Source organism: Convolutriloba macropyga, chromosome 3, assembly GCF_964194025.1.
Source record: "Convolutriloba macropyga chromosome 3, txConMacr16.3, whole genome shotgun sequence".
NCBI classification, from domain to species: Eukaryota; Metazoa; Xenacoelomorpha; order Acoela; family Convolutidae; genus Convolutriloba; species Convolutriloba macropyga.
This window is the reverse complement of record NC_134470.1, coordinates 37,362,126-37,384,086: the sequence shown is the minus strand read 5'-3', so window position 1 is coordinate 37,384,086 and position 21,961 is coordinate 37,362,126. Positions and strand designations below refer to the sequence as shown.

At 35.0% G+C, this 21,961-nt stretch overlaps 2 protein-coding genes across 9 annotated transcripts in view; one reads left to right on the top strand and one right to left on the bottom strand.

Moving 5' to 3' along the window:
* The window catches only part of LOC142336181 (uncharacterized), a 545,590-nt gene that overhangs the window by 112,161 nt on the left and 411,468 nt on the right, over positions 1-21,961 (top strand). The window lies entirely within an intron of this gene.
* LOC142336180 (MAP kinase-activating death domain protein-like) overlaps positions 1-21,961 on the bottom strand; it is a 178,553-nt gene that overhangs the window by 131,777 nt on the left and 24,815 nt on the right. For 7 of the 8 annotated variants that reach the window (XM_075384803.1, XM_075384810.1, XM_075384806.1 and 4 more), the window contains exons 4-8: positions 18,351-18,513; positions 17,754-17,867; positions 8,808-8,960; positions 5,412-5,543; positions 2,234-2,347 (exon numbers count right to left, since the gene is read on the bottom strand). In XM_075384803.1, the coding sequence (XP_075240918.1) occupies positions 2,234-2,347; positions 5,412-5,543; positions 8,808-8,960; positions 17,754-17,867; positions 18,351-18,513 (676 nt within the window). The remainder of the gene's footprint in view (positions 1-2,233; positions 2,348-5,411; positions 5,544-8,807; positions 8,961-17,753; positions 17,868-18,350; positions 18,514-21,961) is intronic. The other variant, XM_075384804.1, reaches the window with a different exon arrangement.

Genomic DNA, 21,961 nt, shown 5'->3' with positions numbered 1-21,961 from the left:
AGAAGTTAAAACTAATTAATACAGTGAACTGATACGATTCGGTTTCTATGACTGACCATTTGTGAATAAATTATTGAATATTTTATTTTTAGTTTTACCCTTATTTGTTAATCTTATTGGTTTTTACTACTTGATCTCATTGATGACAGGTCCCATTGGCGATTTTGTGTGACAAAATTTGATTCATTTATTCGGTTCTCTTGTAGCTAATGTTCTCACAAATTTGGATAACATTTGTTTCCGAATAACTTTCGAGAAATGAATCTTGCCTTCAGTTGTAACATTTGTCTGTTTTTCACCGTTGCAAATAAAAAAGATGACGTTACTACATTACTTCTAGATGGTCATATTATGATCTGTTGAATGACTCAAATATGTGAATACTTGTTTTTCATCATTTTGATGCCACTGTTAAAACCTTTCTACATTTTGCCAGATTTCTCAATTTTTACTTTCATTGTAATGTATTTTATCATTACAATGAAAGTAAAAATCATTTATTGTTCCTTCTCCCTGGCCTTAAAACCAGTAGTTTCCTCTAGTCTGGTGCATTGTTTCTACGGACCCGTAGGGTGAATGGTTTTTGACTTTTTATTGGTTTTCATAATTTTGACACCATAAGTTTCCCCGAAAAACGTTTTTTTTTCATCGTTCGGAACTTTGATTTCTTTGTTTATTTTCATTTAGTTTAGACTATATGCCTAATTTTGAAAATTTGTTTCGGGGTAGTTAGGATTCTATTTCATTCAGTTCTTTGAATTGTACTTCAGGACATTTTGGTTGCCATGCTTTATTTACAACTCATCAGATCAACTGCTCTTGGGATCATAAATTTAGGTCTCCAAAACAGTTTCGGTGAACCTTAGAGAACAGTAAGGCTCGAAGATAACTTACTGCTCAGTAACATGTCCTCGTGTCTTATCAGTTTATCCCGTTTGTTGAGGACGAAAAGTCAAATGGTCAGGCGAAAACGAGGGTGGGGTTATCCGAACCTAATAACGTTGCTCTCTACAGCGCAAATTTACGCCTACAACACTGAGTGCGGGTGGGGTTTGGAGGTGTAGGAAAGAAATAAATCAATTAAAAAAACTGACCATCAACAGAATGGCGGGAAATTGCTATAAGGCGATATAAGTGGGCAACTTTTGTCACTAGTCTATGGCTCATAAAAAAATGCTATTCTCGTTTTATTGTCGAAAATTTTAAAAATTTTGCGTTTCCTTAAAAAATTAAAGCAATCGTAAACTTGAATTTTGGGGCGCCGGCTTAATTAATTGTCAGTGTGGCTAGCAGGCTTCTTTAAAAAATCGGATCTATTCTGTTCCGCCCCCCCCCCCGTGTTTTTATGACCCCCAGTTACATATTATATGTTGTTATATAGCACGTTACTATATAAGAAAACAGCACGTGCGCCTGGGGCTCATAAAAAATTTATGCTCACTAAGCTTGGGGGGGGGGAAACAGAATGGATCCAAAAAATCATCTAGCTCATTTTTGCGGGGCACTTTTCTTTTTTGTCACTTTTCTGTTTTTTCTCCATGACGAATACGGTGAACCCCTAACTTTTTCACTTCCGACATTATCTTTTTCTTCTCATTAAGAAAAAAAATTGCTTCCCCTAAGTTGTGTTCTGAGAAATTAAAAACACCGACTAACGGGCGAATAGCTCTCAAACGACCGGCGATCGGTTAGCTTCGGCAGTACCCAGCTGGGGTTCAGATGCTAGCATTGGAGGAGGCGAAGTGAGTGGGTGTAGGGTTGGGAGGACTGGACGACAGGGGGTCCAAACCGCCAGGTGGAGGAGGACGGGTAGTGACTGGGGGAGGGGGGTCAAACTTTCAAGATGATTAAGAACCACAATGAAATTGTCGCCTCCAAACAGATTTGGTGAATCGCATTCTCAGAGACTGGATAGATTTAAGACTCTAAGAGAAATTAATGACCTCCCAGCGTTACCTGTTTATCCCGTTTTTGAGGACGAAAAATCGGTCAAGCGAAAAATCGCATAAAACGACCACCGAACTAATATAATTGCTACACACTTCGTTTGAGAGCAATTAGAAAACTGACAGGTAAGCGATCTGACGAGAACTTGAAAAAAGGCGGGAAAAGTTGGGGGGTCCGGCAACCGTTATCTGTTTTCTTATCCACTATGCTCATTGCACTAATTCAACGTAAATTAAAAGCATGAAGATAGTAGTTTTTATCGTCAAAACTGACTTGAAGTGCGTACCTTGTTTGAATCCAAGTCCACCACCCACACGTCATCAGGCAATCTAAAAGACTGTTTGTAGAGGAAGAAGGTGGCTGGCACTCCGATTATGTAGGGAGTGGGTGCCAACAGAAGCTAAAGCACAAAACAAAACATCACCGAGTTCCTTCCTCTAAAGCAAAACTTACAGTTTACAATTTAGCAAATTTGCAAAACACAATTTAAAATTTCAACAAAATAAACATAGCCGGCAGATTGCCAGAAAAAAGCCGCGATGGACGCGTGTGGCCTTCCATGAATTGAAACAACTAAAGAAATAAGATAGACAGATTCGGACTGTAAATTTTTTTACACATACGGTCTATAAGAAAAAATCCCTCAAAAGAGCTTTTTCAAAATTGATATTCCAAATCAAAAACTCAAAACTAATAATCACGAATTAGGGCATAGGAGTTTGACACTACTTAGATGCACACTATCAACTAATAAATTTTCGTAAAATTTAAAGTTCCATAAGTTGAGTTCAGAAGTAATTTTTTTAGTGAGGTAAGTCAAGCAATTGCCCTAAAAGCAGAAATGAAGTCACGTACACAAATTTTAACTGCAAAGCAGTCTTAGAAGTCACTGAAGTCATTGAAGAAAAGTCAATTCCAAGAAGTCAGGTCTTAAGAATCATCGATGGAGACGACGAATTAAAAAAAACATAGCAAGACACGTCGTGACGTACAACTCAAAGAATTTTCATTGACTAGACAAAAAATTAGTCCAAGAACAGACTATGAGTGAATTTGGAAAACCATTTTTTTAAAAAAAAATCAGTTAAAAATTTTTTTAAAAAACAGAAAATCAATGTCAAACTGCCGCATGTGAAAAAAAAACCATAAGCTAGAAATAGAAATTTGGTTCAAACAAAAAACTAGGCCTAGAATGAACTATTAATGGATTAGGAAAACGACTTAGAAAAAAAATCCGATCCAAAAAAACGCAAAAAACACTAAACATCAAAGTCAAATTGCAGCACGTGAACAAAAAACCACTAGCGAGAAAGCGAATTTTTGTTCAAACACCGTTTTCTCACTCTACTTTAAATTTAAAGCGGAAAAATTTCACGCCGCAAAGCCACTCGCGTTTTCGCTCAGCTTCCTGTTTTGGAGTGATCAAAATCACTACTCCAATTTGACTTCCAAAAATCATGAAAATGTGTTAACAGATCTTAAAAAAACATAGCCGGAATTCCGGAAACGACTAGAAGGAGAAAATTGCCCATACTTATGACTACAACAACTTGAACAACTATTGTGAACCCTAAACCTCCACAAATGCCAAAAAAAATAAGGAAGAATAGAAACGGCATTCAAAAACATTGAACAAAAAACTAACTAAAAAAAGACCTAGAAAAATTTTAATAGTTCTTTTTTAACAGTACAAGGAAACACGAAACCGCATAAAATTCCTTTGCAACTAGAGCAACGAAAAGCTCGCAAAAAATGGGCCGGTCATAATAGGCTAAAAAACTTGTCAAGATTTAAAAAAAAGAAAAATAGCAAAAAAAAGAAAAATGGTTTAAAATTTCTCAATTTTTCTGTCATTTTTCATCAGAAAAAAAATGTTTTATACCTACAAATCTTTAAGCAATTGGTATCTGAAAATTCCTCAAGTAACAAGTTTCTATTCAAATCCCACTTAAAGCAATAAAACAGGCAAAAAATCATTAAATTCCGACTAAAATTATGCAAAATTGATCAAAAACATCCAAATTATCATTCAACTCAAATTATCTACTTGAAACCTTCATTTCCTATCAAAACAAACCTAAAACTAATATAAAATCAAAATGAAACCTCATAACCATCAAAAGTTGCAAAAATACTGCTCAATTTCGCTCGCTTAGAGAATTTTTCAGATCAATTTCTCGCTCTCTCAAAAACAGCAGTATGAACAAAAACCACTCTCTTTTCGCTCCGCTCTTCACATTTGTTCAGCGCCAAAATCACTCCAAATTTTTTCACGCGTTTCATTTCCCGCTTCAAAAATCACTCCAATAAATTGATTTTTAAAAAAAGGACTTCTCCAATACTCCTCTTCGAGTCCTAAAAAAGACAGCGCCCCAATACAATTCAAATTCTTTGAATTGTAAACAACCACGATGTCCCCAATAATAGCCGCTATCGCTTCGCGGCTATTAATTACCTGATTATCGCGTGAATCAAACGTAATGGTCTCAAAAGCGTGTGAGGGATAATTAGGATAGGGTAGGATAGGATAGGGGAAAATTCGGCACCTGAATTATTCTCTAAAAAACAACCGACTAACGTCAAAAGAAATGATCAAACGACTAACGTCAAAAAGGCTTGATTCTATTGTAGCCAGCGGGGGATTAAGTTCACACGATCTTCAAATGAAGTCATTAGAGGTTTTTATAGACCACCAAAAGATCTAAAGAAAAAAAGCAACACTTTTCATTTGACTCTCAAGAATAAACTGCCGTCACTCGTGTTCAGCTACTTAAAATAATGAGAGGACAATTTAAATCAAGCCAATTCAAAAATTTACTCAAAAAGTTAGAACAGTCAAGCAAACTTTGCATTAAAAAGACGCAAACAAATTCAACGATTGCCTCAAACTTTGTTCGAAAGTAATTGAAAACGTAATAATTTGCCAAGTTTGATGAGATGAAGAGGTGGGACTACCTACTGAACTGGCCTATGCCATCAAAAACCTAACGTTGGAAAATATAAATAACAGCTTACCATTATTTATTGGGACACTGTCCTTAAGTCCTTAAACAGCTCGCCACGAGAAACTTAAAGCGTTCAAAACCCCAAAAATGGTATGACCTAGTTCATGAATTGAACAAAAAACGGAGACAACCGACTAACGTCGGGCGAATTGCTTTCAATTTGGGGAGCCTGAGGTACCTGGGGATCCTAATCCCCAGTTGGAGGAGGGTCGACGGGGGAAGTGACTGAGAGGGGTGGGTGATTCAGGATTTGGTCCTTCACAGGTCTCCTCAAAACGGCTTTGCTGAATTGCATACTTACAGACTAGCAAGTCGTAATGCTCTAAGAGAGCTGCTCAGTGGACGTAAAGTTAAAAGGGCCAGACGAAAAAAAAGTTCAAGCGAAAAATCGCATAAAAAGACCACAGAACTAATATAAATGCTCTTAAATTCGTTTGAGAGCAATTAATAAATATGAACCTGTTCTGCAAAGTTCATGCATGTTGGTAGAAGTGGTATTACGGGGAACATGTACTCCAATGGGTAGAGCATCTTCACAAATGCCAACACTGACATCGACAGGGCATTGTAGTCTCTCGACTGCAGCACAATCTGCAACATCATTAAAGATAAATCAACACATTTCGTCTGCTTTAAGAACGCATAAGTTAATTGATTACATCCCCATCTTGCTTCAGTATTTAAAGTTAAACAATATATTGACTTGTTTTGTTACCTGAGCAAGGCTTGATTGTTTCGGTGCTATTAAAGGTAAACATACCCGGCAGATTGCCGGAAAATAGCCGTCGTTGATTCCAATAAGCATGATTGGGATTAAGAATAGAAGATATTAAAAAAAAAGATTTTTGTACAATAATATTTTTTAAGTCCGATTTATTTTGATGGCATTTCGTAGTTGAACATACTTCTGTTTCTTAGAGAGAGGCTAATATCAATACCAATAAGCATTAGAGATGGTAACTAAGACTTATAGGAACGAAGTTCAAATAGCGGTCATCTAAAATTGGGTTTTATGGGTTTATCCCGTTTCAATTTCCGACTTCAATCTTAATATTGACTCGGTTCATTTTGAATTGCTTTGCTGAGCAACTGATGTTGAAAATCACTTTTAGCAGAATGAGAGAAGAGAGAAACTAGCCTAGAGAAGATTTCACGCTATTAAAAACAACATGCCTTAATTACGACTAAAATTCAATGTCTATCTATTTTTAAAAAAAGCTTAATACCAGCAAAATAGCATCGATGGAAAACCAAACTAAACAAATTGACTTGCAATTACCCACAAAAGGCATGGGACTGTCTTTATTCAAGGTAACTAACAGGTAGACAAAAACAAAAGAAGCAAGTTTAAAAAAATACGTTTACTTTTTATAAACAATTAATTTTCCAAATTTTAGCGAATCTAAAAAATGGAAAAGTCAATATACCAAACATAACCGACTAACGTCGGGCGAATTGCTCTCAAACGACCGACGAGCGGTTGGCTTCGTCAACAGCTAGCCACGATTTAGTGACCTCAGGGCGCTACCTCTTTATCCCGTTACAGTCAAATGAAAAATTGCATAAAAGAAACAGGATTAATATATTTGCTACAAAATGCTTTTGAGAGAAATTAACAACGGCTTCCTAAAAGTGCCTGTTAGATCATTTATTATAAAAAACGTATCAACTATAACTCATTGAGGATCAGAGATGGTGACATTACGCCACATAACAGCAGCTGAAGTGCGGAATCAACAAAAAGAGTGAGAGAGAGAGAGATAAAACGTGAACGTGAAAGAGAAGGAAAGGAACCCAAACCGAAAGACAGAAGGAGACAGGGATATATTCCATGATTCGATTCGACAATGCAACTTCTAGTTTTCTAACCTTGTTAATAAATCATAGAAACTGAAAAAAGCAAATTAAAAAGTTTTCAACTTCGAAATAAAAAAATCAAAACCATTTTTTGTTTCGAAAGTTCTATCAAGTAACCCATCTCCGAGACTTGAAAAGTTTCGTTGGCCAGTAATGGTCGTTAAACTCAATGAGGCAAAAACATTGAAAACATTTGAAAAAAGTTGCAAATTTTAACAAAATCTTGCTAGAATTCAACACAATAATATCTTAAGAACCATTTTCTTGTCTCAAGAGACTATCCAGTATCCCTGTTTCAAGCTTAAAATAGTTTCACTGGCTAAAGGATCCATACGCTTGGAACATAAAAATTTTTCAAAAATTTGAAAAGTTTAATTTTTATCCAAACATTACTAAAACTGGAGTCATAAAAAATGTTGATCACAATCCAATTTACTCTAGAAACTATTCAGCAGCTTATTAACAAACCTTGGAGGAGGCCCCAGGGCCTCTTTTGCCGGCAAAAATCAAAAACATGAACAAAACTGCAAGTATTTTGAAAAATTGCTTAAATTGGTGATGTTAAAATATTGAAGGACATTCCATTATATCTACAAACTATGCAGTAACATATAATCAAACCCTCGAGGAAACTCCGTGGTTTTTGAGAATAAAGAAATCTAAAAAATGACAAAAAATTTCAAAAACCCAAAAAATTGCTAAAACTTGTGATAATAAAAAGCTGAAAATTAATCCATGTCCAACAAAAATTTTCCAGTAACTTATTATCAAACTCCAACGGAGGCTTCTTTGACCCTCGAGGCTCAAAAAAACGAATAATGTAAAAAAATTGGAAAATAGCAAGAAATATCAAAAACATGCTAAAATTGGTGATGTTAAAATCTTGCAAAAGATTCCGTTTAATCTAGAGAATATTCAGTAACCTATCTTCAAACCCTAGAGGAGGTTCCTTGACACCTAGGGCTGATAAAAAAAATTTCAAAAAGCTTGAAAAAAAATGCAAAATAGTATAAATTTGCATTTTTAGCAAGCGGCTGTTCGTCAGTAGCTAGCCATGGGGAGGGGGGTGCACCGGGGCTGATTAGGGGTGGGGCAACACTGGGGTGGGGGGCAACAGCGCAGTGGGGGCGTTGGGGCAATAGGGGGGGTTCAACAGTGGGGGTGTCTTCACCCTCTAAGAACCGCCCTCTTCACATCATAAGTATAAGTATAAGTCTCTAAAACAGTTTGAGCTGAAACAGAGCTGAAAGGCTCTAAGAGAACTTAATGCCCGCTGGGCGCTACCTGTTTATCCCATTTTTGAGGACGAAAAGTCAAAAGCGTCAGACGAAAAATCGGTCAAGCGAAAAATCGCATAAAAAAAGACCGACAGGACTAATATAATTGCTACAAACTTCGTTTGAGAGCAATTAAAAATAAATTATTAAATTTCGGATAATTATTGAGTTACGTAGCAAAAAACCATTAGATATTAACTGAAAGCATTAAATAACGTCCTTAATAGCTCCTTAGAGAACGATGCATTTTTGACAAATGTCGATTCAAATTAGCGAAAGGCCGCCAAATTGTTAGTTCCAAAACACTTTCTAAGGAACTAGAGGTAAAACTAGCTCATCTGTGTATACGAAGATAGTATTAACGGCTTTTGTGTCTGCAATATCAGTCAATTTGGACAGAGGGCTATAGAAGCATATTTGGCACCATTTTCATGAAAAATAAGCTAAATTCGCTAAACAGCCAAACTTAGCCAAAATTTTAGCTAATAGAGTCGGTTGAAACAATTTAGCAACTCTGTTTTATCTTTAAAAGTAAAACGAATGAAATTATCGTTAACAATTTTATATTTTTTAGCAAAATAGAACAAAACAACGGAAGCGAGCCCAAAGTTCGCAAAAATTTAAACCTATGTATCTCCTCTTAATTGATGCAAATTATTTTTATTGATGCAAGAAAAAATCCCACTGTCTTCTCAGTTGAATGAGTGAGTGAGTGACTTGCCTTGTGTTCGAGTAGGATGCAAGTGAGGACTTTCATGCACGTCTCCACTCCAAGTAGCTCCAGGGGCAGGTGGAGGGGGAAGTCACAGAGGGAGAAACGCGTGTCGTCAGGCAGGGCGAACAATATCGGCTGAGAGATACTGCGTGGCAGAAGCTGAAACATATGAGTTATAATAATTTAATTCTTTAATACATGCAACAACAAACATTCAGTCAATAATAGTTAATAAATTACTTCGAGCAGCATGTTCTTTTCGAACAAGTGGCCAAGATATACTAATTGTCTTGTTTTCGGATTTCAAGTCTCAAGCTTATACTAAGCTATAAATTGGTAGTTTCCTTTTTGACTGGTCACGCAAAACAGCTATGCAAATGGGTGAATTAAGCACGACAATCGACAGTAGGCGAGTCGAATCAAAACGATTGAATATTGCGGTGAAACCAATTGATCACAATCAATCTGACTATTTTTCAAACCAATGCGAAGCACACAACCGTCAATATTGAATACAGCATCTGAATAAATTGAAACCGCTGTATTCGAACACGAAGCCGATTTGAGTGTTTTGATGTTTTGTTTTTCTGCAAACAGGTTAAAACCATGTGTCCTAGAAGGATTAATAGTCCAACTGTGAAAAAAAATAGGCAACAACTACGACCATCAATTGCCAGCAATAGCTGAGAAAGACTTTTGATGGTGCATAGATAGCAACAGATCTGAGGACGATCTGAGGCAATTAATAAGCGATCCAAAGATTTTTTTCTCACTTTTTAGAGCTCATGAGTGGCGGTCTTTTGCTAATTTACATTGAAATTATTGTTTTATACTGTTTTCTTGGCCAACTTACTTTTTGCCATTTTTAAAACCTGCTATAGGTTGCTAATTTTAGGAGAATCCAATTATCAGGCTCATTCTGAACATATTTTTCCTCCGTTTTAAAGTTAAAACATATCAGATAAAAAAATCGAAAACGTTTAACAAATTGTTTTTCTAATTCTCTTTTCGAAATTTTATGTCTGCTATAGAAAACCAAAGGCAAAGAAAAAACAGAAATTCCGTGCTGTTCATTTGTTCGATAGACAACAAACAACAAAATTTTCTATTGACGTAAATTACTTTTCTAGATTGAAAAATAATTTTTCCGTAAAAAATTTTTCTGAACAATGTTATACAATGACAAAAAAATTAATGTTAGCTACCAGTGATCTTACTTCCCAGTGCAAACTACAGCTCTTAATTTTTAACTATTTTGTCATTATCGTCAGGGCAGACATTTAAAAAGTACAGAGAAGTCACAATTCTTTTGCCAATCTGTTCAATTAATTCGAGGTTCATGTGGTTACGTACTCCGTAGGCGCAATTTTTTGATGCTAATGCACCTAAAACGCTGGGAAAATGCAAAATGTACACCTCGACTAAGAGATGTTTCAGACATTTTGCTAAAAACAAATTATTGCAAATCAAATATCATATTGTTTCCTCAACTGTTTTCCCACAGCACAAAAGGTGACAATGGATATTAGGTATTATCAAATATCAATCAAAATAATTTTTGAAAAATATGTTGCAAAAACTCACGAAATTTTTGGAAGCTCAGTTTTAGAAAAACGGGAATCTCCAGCTCCAGTAGGATCTTTTTGCATCAAAAAAAGACAAGTATAAATTCGTTTAAAGTGTTACATTAACTTTCGTCTAAAAAGCTGCTTGGATTGATGACATTTTGTTTAGAGCTGGTTTTCGTAACAGCACTCATTGCGTTTTATTGTTCCGACCCCACATTAGTGAGAAGGAGGAACTAGATACTCATCTGGGTTTCTTTTGTTCTCAATTTTTGCCGATCGATATAATCATCGTAGAAAGTTGTGAGTGGTATCATTAAAAAGCTCGTCCAACGTAGAATACAAAACTTAAATTTTTAAAACGCGGATTCATCAAAAGTTAAAGGTGGACCAATTTCCGTTGTTTTCATTCACATTTTCCGTATTTTTGCCCAAATCTTTTGTAACTTTTGCTAATTTTTTGAAATTATGAACAAGTGTTAGTGATTTTACCGCGAAGAGGGTTGCTCAATAGTTTCTTTGCTAATATTTTTCGAATTTCGGACATTCACCAAAAATGGTGCCAAATATGATTTTGTAGACCACTTTTTTCAAGTTTGCCGGACGTAGTGACCTGACAACTGCCAGCACAACCTCTTAAAACTTCAAATAAGGGCTTTTTATCTCAGCTTTCTATACAAGTCTTCCTGAAATAAAAAATTGTCCGTTTTTTGATAATTTAACTCGATTTGTATCAAAAATGCATGCTTCAATTTTGATATACTGATGTTTCGCTTGCCAAACTATCTATTTCGCAAATATGAGTTATAATTAAGTTTTTAGTTAGGCGCGCAATTATATCAGAGCTACATTTATTCTCGTAGTGGACTGCTCCAATTTTGTTGAGGCACGTTTTTTTTTTCAAAACACTTCTGCAATTTTCTTTATTAATGGCAAAATTGACTCCAAACTAAAGCTCAATTAACGCAAGTCCAAATTACATGAAAATCAGCTCAAATGACCATAACATATTAGCTCCTGAGAAGGAGTTTAAAGTTTTTTTTAAGGCTTTGACGTTGTTTTTTTTAAAAAAAACTGGTTTCTTTTGTTTTGCTTGAACACTTCGTTCTTTTTGCAGTCTTGGCCTCTTAATTTGGTACAAATAAAATCATACAGTATTTTCAGCTTTAAAAAAATCAGTGATCTTTAGAACTATGCCTCTTATATATCATATTTCTGTCGACCTGTAGCTCAGTCTCAGTATAGACTGCACTATCTTTCTTCCAAATAAAACTTTTTTATCACATAAACGACAGATCCAATTGGCGTCCAAAAAATAAATGAATGCGCAACTTACATATGTAACGTTTTTTATCAATATCATATGGTTTGCACGGCTCCGAAACCCTTCACTACCACAATTTATTGGAAATTTTCATTTTCACCTGTGTTTGTTCTTCCTTTCGTAGCCTCTCAAAATATCCTAGAGTGTAAAAGATCTCAATGACTTCTTTCGAATGCTTGAATGAAACAATTCAGTAAATTCAAATATCATATGGTTTTAATGACCTTCAGTGAAATGTTCTCAAAAAAGATAAGAATTTTTGAGTCTTCCTCCTTTTTGTTCTTCATTTTGACGTCATCTAACCTAGTCTCAATATCGGTATGTGTCCCCAACTTCTTGCTGATCCAAATATTTATTTTTCCTGTTGGTTATGTCTCTTGACTGATGCTTTTATGGCTTAGACAGTTTGTTTTCTATCTGTTTTCTATACTAGCCAGTATTTCAAATTTTTTTCTTTTTCACGTAGATAGAGGACCCATTGATTATCGAATGAGACCCAAATGAGGAAATGAGAAACTTTCAATTAATCAGTTTTTCTTGGTTTTTAAAATCTCAGTCTGAATGGCTTCAATACTATTGTTTCGTAAAAACAGTTTTTTTTTAATTTTGAGTTCTATTCGTGCTTATTATTCTTTGTATTCTTCTACACTAGTATCACTAATTACAAGCCCCATTGTATTCCTAAGAAAATGCATTTTATGCATTTTTTGTTTTAGTTGAAAGCTTTCGGTTTTAACGACTTTTGAAAATTCTAGTTTAAATAAAATCAATGGGTTTATGAGCTTCGTCACTTTTTTTCTGTTATAAGGTAGCTGTAAAGGCACGCCGTATCTTCTTTATAGCAAGCCAAAATGCAATTTTCAGAATTATTTTGTTTTCAACAGAAAGTTTCATGCCTTTGATACTTATCATTTTTAAAAAACAAACCAACAAATGTCGAAGAATTGCTCTTGAGCGACAGGCGAGGCAACGTAATTCATGGTCTTTAGTATAGATCAATTTTTCTTTATGGGTGCAAAAAACCTTGACCCCACCGGGATTTGAACCACTGACCTCCCAATCCATGAACACCAGCACTAACCACCGCGCTACGCGTCACTTAATTGTCCTGTGCTGCAACCGAATTTATATTAGCAACAAGCTTTTAGGCACGTTTTTTTTTCAAAACACTTCTGCAATTTTCTTTATTGATGGCAAAATTGACTCCAAACTAAAGCTCAATTAACGCAAGTCCAAATTACATGAAAATCAGCTCAAATGACCATAACATATTAGCTCCTGAGAAGGAGTTTAAAGTTTTTTTAAGGCTTTGACTTTGTTTTTTTTTAAAAAAAAAACTGATTTCTTGTGTTTTGCTTGAACACTTCGTTCTTTATGCAGTCTTGGCCTCTTAATTTGGTACAAATGAAACCATACAAAATTTTCAGTTTAAAAAAAATCAGTGATCTTTAGAACTATGCCTCTTATATATCATATTTCTGTCGACCTGTAGCTCAGTCTCAGTATAGACTGCACTATCTTTCTTCCAAATAAAATTTTTTTATCACATACACGACAGATCCAATTGGCGTCCAAAAAATAAATGAATGCGCAACTTACATATGTAACGTTTTTTTATCAATATCATATGGTTTGCACGGCTCCGAAACCCTTCACTACCACAATTTATTGGAAATTTTCATTTTCACCTGTGTTTGTTCTTCCTTTCGAAGCCTCTCAAAATATCCTAGAGTGTAAAAGATCTCAATGACTTCTTTCGAATGCTTGAATGAAACAATTCAGTAAATTCAAATTATATCATATGGTTTTAATGACCCTCAGGGAAATGTTCTCAAAAAAGATAAGAATTTTTGAGTCTTCCTCTTTTTTTTGTTCTTCATTTTGACGTCATCTAACCTAGTCTCAATATCGGTATCTGTCCCCTTTTTCTTGCTGATCCAAATATTTATTTTTCCTGTTGGTTATGTCTCTTGACTGATGCTTTTATGGCTTAGACAGTTTGTTTTCTATCTGTTTTCTATACTAGCCAGTATTTCAAATTTTTTTCTTTTTCACGTAGATAGAGGACCCATTGATTATCGAATGAGACCCAAATGAGGAAATGAGAAACTTTCAATTAATCAGTTTTTCTTGGTTTTTATAATCTCATAGACTGTATGACTTCAATACTATTGTTTCGTAAAAAGTTTTTTTAATTTTGAGTTCTATTCGTGCTTATTATTCTTTGTATTCTTCTACACTAGTATCACTAATTACAAGCCCCATTGTATTCCTAAGAAAATGCATTTTATGCATTTTTTGTTTTAGATAAAAGCTTTCGGTTTTAACGACTTTTGAAAAATTCTAGTTAAAAAAATCAATGGGTTTATGAGCTTCGTCACTTTTTCTCTGTCATAAGGTAGCTGTAAAGGCACGCCGTTTCTTCTTTCTAGCAAGCCAAAATGCAATTTTCAGAATTATTTTGGCTTCAACAGAAAGTTTCATGCCTTTGATACTTATTATTTTTTAAAAAGATAAACCAACCAAGAATTGCTCTTGAGCGACAGGCGAGGCAACGTAATTCATGGTCTTTAGTATAGATCAATTTTTCTTTATGGGTGCAAAAAATCTTGACCCCACCGGGATTCGAACCACTGACCTCCCAATCCATGAACACCAGCACTAACCACCGCGCTACGCGTCACTTAATTGTCCTGTGCTGCAACCGAATTTATAGCAACAAGCTTTACTTTGGAGCACTAGAGATCACTCAAAAATGATGAACGAAAGCGTGAAAAAGTTACTTGAGAAGTCAAAGAATGTTCTAGAAAAGCACAAAATTGTCGAGCGAAAAATTTGCTTAAAAAAGACACAAACGTTTATAATAATTGCTATGAACTGCGTTCAAGAGCAATTAAACTGTAGATCTGCGAATTTCTGTGAATCTTTGTTTCTTTGCCAGAATGTCACTTTAACGAGGAGGTCCCTTGGCGTTGAACGATTGCGCAGTTGAACCTATTTAATGATCTCAGTGAAGAGATAATCGTATTAAGCGCAGTCACACCGGTTTCCTGCTAATTTATTTGATTTTTAGAGACGTTTTGGCTGTTTTTATTTTGCCCGATCTTTTTGTATTCGCATGACATAATCTGGATAAAGATAGGTATAAAGTCCTTGCTTCCGAGTTTTAAAATAACAGTTTTCAACGGCTTGCTCAATTATACAAACATTGCCGGAAAATAGCCTCCATTGACGCGCTAAAAGCACATCGGATAGAAACACAAAAGGATAAAAGAGAATGAAATTGACAAAAAATTTTCCCTAAGTGTCAAAAATTGTTCTAATTTAGTGTGCAGTTTCAGTTAGAATCAAAACCTATACTTACTTCAGCTTCTTAACTGAAGTGTATTAAGCTTAATACTACTATCAGCTAGCAATCGCTCTAATGTACTTTGATAACCTAAAGCACTATGACTTAATGACAGGGCTTTATCGGTTTATCCCATTTCTTTTGATTTTGCTCTTCTGACATTAATCGTATTCACTACAATGCGTAGTTCAATGCGATACAAAATTGGAATCCATTCAGTGTAAACATTGAGTTGAACAAGTCAGAAGTCAAATGCGAAAATTGTGACTTATTTAAAACGAAAAACGTGATCAAAAGGTAAACCGAATTTAAAAAAAACATAGCAGGACAAGTCCTGACGTACAATTCAAAGAATTTTCATTGACTAAACAAAAAAGCTAGACCTAGTACGGACTATGAGTGAATTGGGAGAACCACTTAGAAAAAAATCAGGTAAAAAAAATCGCAAAAATCAGCAAAAATCCAAGTGAAATTGCCGCATGTGAACAAAAAAACCACTAGCGAGAAAGCGAATTTTTGTTCAAACACCATTTTCTCACTCTACTTACAATTCAAAGATAATTTAATTAAATAAACAGAAAACAAGAATTAGCTATGAATGCACTGGGAAAACCACTGAGAAAGAACTGCAATTCAAATCGAGAAAATTGTAAAAAAACAAAGTGAAAGTTCCACATGTGCACAATAAAAACCACTAGTGAGAAATCAAACTTTTGTTCAAACACCGTGATTATTCAAACACTCGCTTTTTCGCTCCACTTCCATTTTCGGCGTGGCCAAAATCACTACCCCAAATTGTCTTCAAAAATCTTGAAAATGTGTGAACAGGACTTAAAAAATAAGAGAAAAGACCGCGCCCCAATACAATTCGAATTCTTATAACTGTAACAACATAGCTGGCAGATTGCCAGAAAATAGCCGCAATAGATTCGTAGATCAGCAGTCTAAAAAAACAGTAAAAAAGACAGACCAAAAAAATTCGTCTTTTCATTGAGGGCTGATCTGTTATATTTTGATTAAAAATCTGTATAAGTTATTGCTGCCTATATTAGCTGCTCTCTAATAACCTTCATTTAGAGTGACACATACCCATTTGACCTTATCTCTTTGAATTAAAATAAATAAAAGTCAATTTCAAAGTGAGGAAGTCATTTTTGAGAGTGAGGTAAGTCAAGTGTGACCAAAAATTTAATCACGCGCATGAACAAAAAACTCGCTCCACTAAGAGCGAAAAATGACGTCACACATGCAATTCAGTAGAAATTGCATGAACGAATGAACAAAAAATGGCTGTGACGTCATATGGTCGTAACAAAAATCATGACGACGAAATAAAAAAAACCATGAGAAGGCCAATAATAGCCCCAGCTATCGCTGTGCGGCTATTAAAAAAGGAGACCGCCTAAATAATAGCCCTTTGAGTAATTAATTTTTGAGTGTAATTAATTTTTGTTTTTATTGGTTTTATGTTAGCCTTGTCTCGAAGTCTCATTATTGGCAGGTTCCATCGACCCTCTAATGCGGCATGGCATTTAATTTAGTGGTTTTTAAACAATATGCGAATTCTTGAAAGTTTTTTTTCATCCTCATTTGGTAGACCATTCAGTCAGAAACGCGGATGCGAGGGGTCGGAACATTATGTACAAACGCACATTACCGAACCTCCTTGTTTGATTAAATGTAGAGACACGAAAGCTGAAAAATAACAAATCTTTTCTTGAAAACCGATGCGTCACACGTCGCAATCTTTATTAATCATTAGAAAGATAACAAGGTACAATTCAGTCATAGCATACCAAAAATTGCACAGATTATCGAAACTACGATTTTTTGTCATTCCCTATCATTCGTTCCTTTAACTTCGGTTACCAAAAACTTCTGCTGATTCACCGTTAAATTATTAGCAGTTGTTTGTTATTTTGTTTTTTGAATTGCTAAGTTAAGTCTTCCTACTACTTTGCATTTGTAAGCATAATATTGTGTTCAGAATGTGGAATTGTTAAGTTTCAGTATTATAGTTAGAAAAACTCGACCACTGAAAACAACAATTCTTCAAAAATTTATTTCATAGATAAACTTTTTGTTCAGGAGTATTTTTTGATTTTATCTCACAAAATTGAAAAGATGGCGGCCTAAAAAGCGATACGACGAAAATTTTCAAAGAACTTAAAATGGTGCAAAGAGTAAATTTTCAAAGAGTATTCAAAAGAGTTCACATATTAAAAAAAATTTTGGCTGTTAAAAGGTTAAAATGTTTTCAACATTACAAAAATAATCCAGATATTTAAAACTGTTGTAAATAGAGGGGACAGAGCTCATTGTTCTCAACGAGTTACATTATCTAAATTCAAATGTTTTCTAGTGCCATCTAGTTTCATGAATCACAAACTTGGGTGGAAAATGTTTTGTGAACCTGTAAAAATATCTTTTCAGAATTAGGAATTTTGGTTTTCTGCGAATTGATAGCTGTATGCGTTTATTTGAAGATCTCAATTTTAAAGTTCAAAACTCTATATTATTACTTTGTATCTTACTTTGTATCGCAAATTGAATTTCAGTTCTCCAGAAGGTGACACAGAGTTGAGCTAAAAATGTGGATGAAAGGGTGGGAACATAAGGAAAGCACATCCCATGTGTCATATTATCTTAAGCAACCAACATTCCTCAGCCGCAAAAACATTCCGGATACTAAAAACTAATCAATGGTCTCTCACCTCCACTTCCACCCTGGTCTTGCCGGGAATGGGAATGGGCGCAGACAACAACCTCATGATCCAGTGCTCAATCTCCTTCACATCATGCACTATCACCGGGCTGAGAGGGGGCTGCTGAATGAAATCAAAATTTATCATGTCAACAGAACTTTGCAAAGATGAAAATTATGCACTTTATGAGCAGACTAGCGGACTGCAAACACACTTAAATCAGTCCACTTCTAATCGCACCTCGAATAAAGTATAAAATTGTAGAATAAAGCATACAGAGCTATTGTTATTCAATCAATTTGGTGCGCCGTACAAACGTCAGCCCTTCGTCCTGATAATCCAGTTAACTTAGAACAATCAACCACTAAACTACATTTGTTTTCTCGCAAAATCAAAAGAAAAATTTTTAGATCGAGATTAGATTCCACCAATAAACAATTCCTTCATTAATTCAGTTCGTCTTGCCACATTCAAACAAAGCTTCAGTTCAATCGATATCGTCGAACGAGTAAAATTGGAAATAATTTTAGTTTGCTCCACATCAAAAGATTCGAACATAAAACAATAGAAGTACAAATAAATTAGACGAAGTGCAAAGATCTTTACCTGTTGAGCAGAAACATTTTGATGCTGGAACTGATGAGATCTGGCAATCTCATGACCGTTGCCGGGGAAATTTGCCATTCCATTGTTGCCACTGCCCAGATGGGAGGATGAAGGGTCCAGTGATCCTAGGCTGCAGCCAGATAGCACACCCCACACTGAATCCCTGAAAAAATGATAATTGAATTTCTCTGGCCGGGCAAATAGCTGTCGAATGACGGGCAAAACTGACTAATTTCTCGACTAATTTTTATTTCAAAAACATAGCCTGCAGATTGCCGCAAAAGAGCTTTAACCATCAATGGAAATGAAACAAAGAAAAACCAAAAACCAAAACCGTCGGCCCGATCTTTTCTGAAATTGTAATGGCTAGATCTGAGATATTTTTTGTCAGGTGAAGGAAAACTCAGGAACAACATTAATAAATTTTCGACCATTAATCGAAATTCCTCAGATATAAGTGCACTAAAATTTGGGGCTTGGTTTTAGATGTACTCTTTTGACCTCACTAATGGAGTAGTCATAATTTTAACTTAATCAATTGAGAGCAGAAGTTAGTTTTCAGGCGTTATATCAAGAGTTTATCAAATAATTTACCTAAAGGCACAAAACTTCAACTGCTGAGCGTCACTGAAAGATTGTCAAATGCTGCCGCGAAGCACAACTTGATATAGACCACAGCCAACCAGTCAATTAACAAACATTTTGCTTCAAAAATATACTCTCGAAAAAAAACGCAGGAGAAAGATAATGAAGAACTGAAAATAAACTGAAAAATGACAATTTCCCCTGACGAGAAGCCACTCCCAAACAATTTTTCCCAATGTAATCATTGATCCAGCTTCTTATAAATGAATACTAAGCATATGATAAATGTATTGATATACAGGCCTATATCCAGGAAACCCAACAAACAAAAAAGAAACAAATAATAAACAAATAACTTTACAAACGTTCCAATAACTGTTCGCAAAAAAAAACTTGATGTAGAATTTAGAATTCAGGTAAGGTGATAAAACCGCAGCAAATCCAACAAATTTTGAAAAAACTAAGTAATATTTTCTCCAAGTAAGCCCTCTAGGCGACTTTAATTCTCTTAAAGTGCTACTGCCCTGACAAACTTCCAAAGAAAACGGACATATACCTAAACTAGCAAACGTTAACTTACATCGGCTAACTTTAAGTACATACGCCTACAAAAACAATTAAGTCAAAAGAGGCCGAATATAGGTATAGACTCTGTCTTAACAACAGAAGGCAAGACTTCACATACAAAATTAAATTTGAAAAGATGCTCTGAAAAATATACAAAAATCGAGCGTCATATATTCAACAAAAATAAACAATGGAGATATAATCAAGTCTCGGAATGATTTTTAAACCTAATCATAGAGAAAAACCTGTATAGTTAAAACAAGTTCACGCCCTATTGAGAAAATAACCCCTAAATTTAGATGAGAATTCTAAGTTTCATTAACGGTTCTAAATCTGGTCAGCTGGCAGAAAATGAGAACTGTCATTACTTATCAATATTTGCTGAATAGACTTCCTATAAAGTCTCAACTTACTTAGACATTAGACTTTCATTCTAATCCAATTCAAAACTTCTGAGAAATAAGGCAAGGTTAGTACTTTGCTATATTTTCTTAATTTTCTTTAAAAAATATCTTAAGAAATTCCATCTCTACACCAACTACTCAGATTCAACTATTCTCCTGAATGTTGTAAACAAGGAATGACAGTAGGAAAATGAAAAACACAAAAATTCAAAATTTGATTTAACAAGTTATCATCTTAAAAAAAGAGGCCTTTGTCTGAGTATCATGGCTTGTTCAATACAAAAAGTTCATTAAGTTCTCTTGAGTCGTGCAATTTTTGATTCTGCTGCAGCCTTGCTTCTATTTAGCACATCCGATGTTATAATGGCCTTCCTGATAACTTCAGTTGCGGATCATCCGAGCTCTTGATTGGGACTGCTGGTCGCCGATTATCGCCTCCGGACTAAATGAAGCCTCTACAACATCAAGTACAGATTGTGGCAGCATATCTACTCCACTATTCACCAATGGTGGCAATGGTGCTCCATGTGTCCTCATCATCTTCAATGTGATCGGCTCTGGCTGTGTTGCAATACTGATTCCCAGGTCATTGGCAAGGCCCACTGTCACCGCAAAGCCCACATATGGTTTATCGCTAAGTTAACACTGCAAGCTCTCCACTTGTAGCCCAACTAAGAAAATCAACTATGCCAAACGGTCCAACTCTTTCTCCATCTTCTCATGATTCTCATGATGGAATTTTGGAAAGCCCTGTCCAATCATATTGATAATTTTGCCAGACTTTGTTTCAGACCACGTCCATCCTGTGATGACATGTTTTCTTTTTTTGTTGACGTAGTCACATTCATTTTATTAAAAACAAATTAATCTAACTAAAGATCTGCTTTTTTAAGTTTAAAGGAGATTCATACAACTTGATCCATATTAAAGCAGTATAAATCAATTGAAAAAATCTTAAAAGAAACCCTCTCTGGTTCTACAGGAAAATTCTTAACAAAGCAGTCACATTCGCCTTTTGGATAACCATGCCCGGAGAAGTAGTTCTTCGGGGCGGTAAACGGTTCATATCAATCGATGACTGATATAAACAGGGAATCTGGGCTTTTTCTATGATAAAACAACCAAAATTCAACTGGTAATTAAGAAAACAAAAAAAATCAACAACACGAAAACCCTTAAACAGTACAAAGAACTTCTAAAAACTAATTTTGCCCTGAAACTTACAATTAAAACGTGCATAGAACTTAAACAGCAAAAGTTAACTTACGCCAGCTAACTTAAGTACACATGCCTACTAAGAAAAAGACGTCAAATAAGCCGATTCTAGGTATTGACTGTCTTACCAACCGAAAGGGAGACTTTACATACAAAATTAAATTCGAAAAGAAGCTCTGAAAAAAACAAAAATCGAGCAGTATATTACTCCGCAGAAGTTATTAATAGAGATAAAATCAAGTCGGAGAATTATTTTTAAACCTAATCGTGTGAAGGAAAGCCCCCAAAAACCTATATAGTTAAAACAAGTTCATGGTCGAATCGGAAAATAGTCCATAATTTTTGATGAGAAATCTAAGTTTCATTAACGGTTCTAACTCTGTTCAGCTGGCAGAAACTCAGAACTGCCATTACTTATCAAAATCAATATTTGTTGAATAAACAGCCAATAAAGTCTTAACATACTTAGCCATTGTAGTTTTATCCCAATCCAATTCAAAATTGAGAAAAAAACGCAGGTTAGTACTTTTGCTACGATTTTTAAAGATATCATACGTAAGAATTTCATTTCAACACTTGTGACACCATTCTTATTCAGTAATGACAAGCAATACAACAGAAAATAAACTGGAAAGCAATGAAATCTCACAATAGCGAAAGCGATAAAAATCTACTTATTACATCTAGAAAAATCCATTTAAAAATGAGCCAATCAAATATTCAAGTAAAGAGACTAATATAATAACAAAAACATCCAAAAATTATTACCAATCAATCACAAAAAATCGCCAAACCACTGAGATTCAAGAATGCCGTGGGTGAAATCATATATCGACCCAA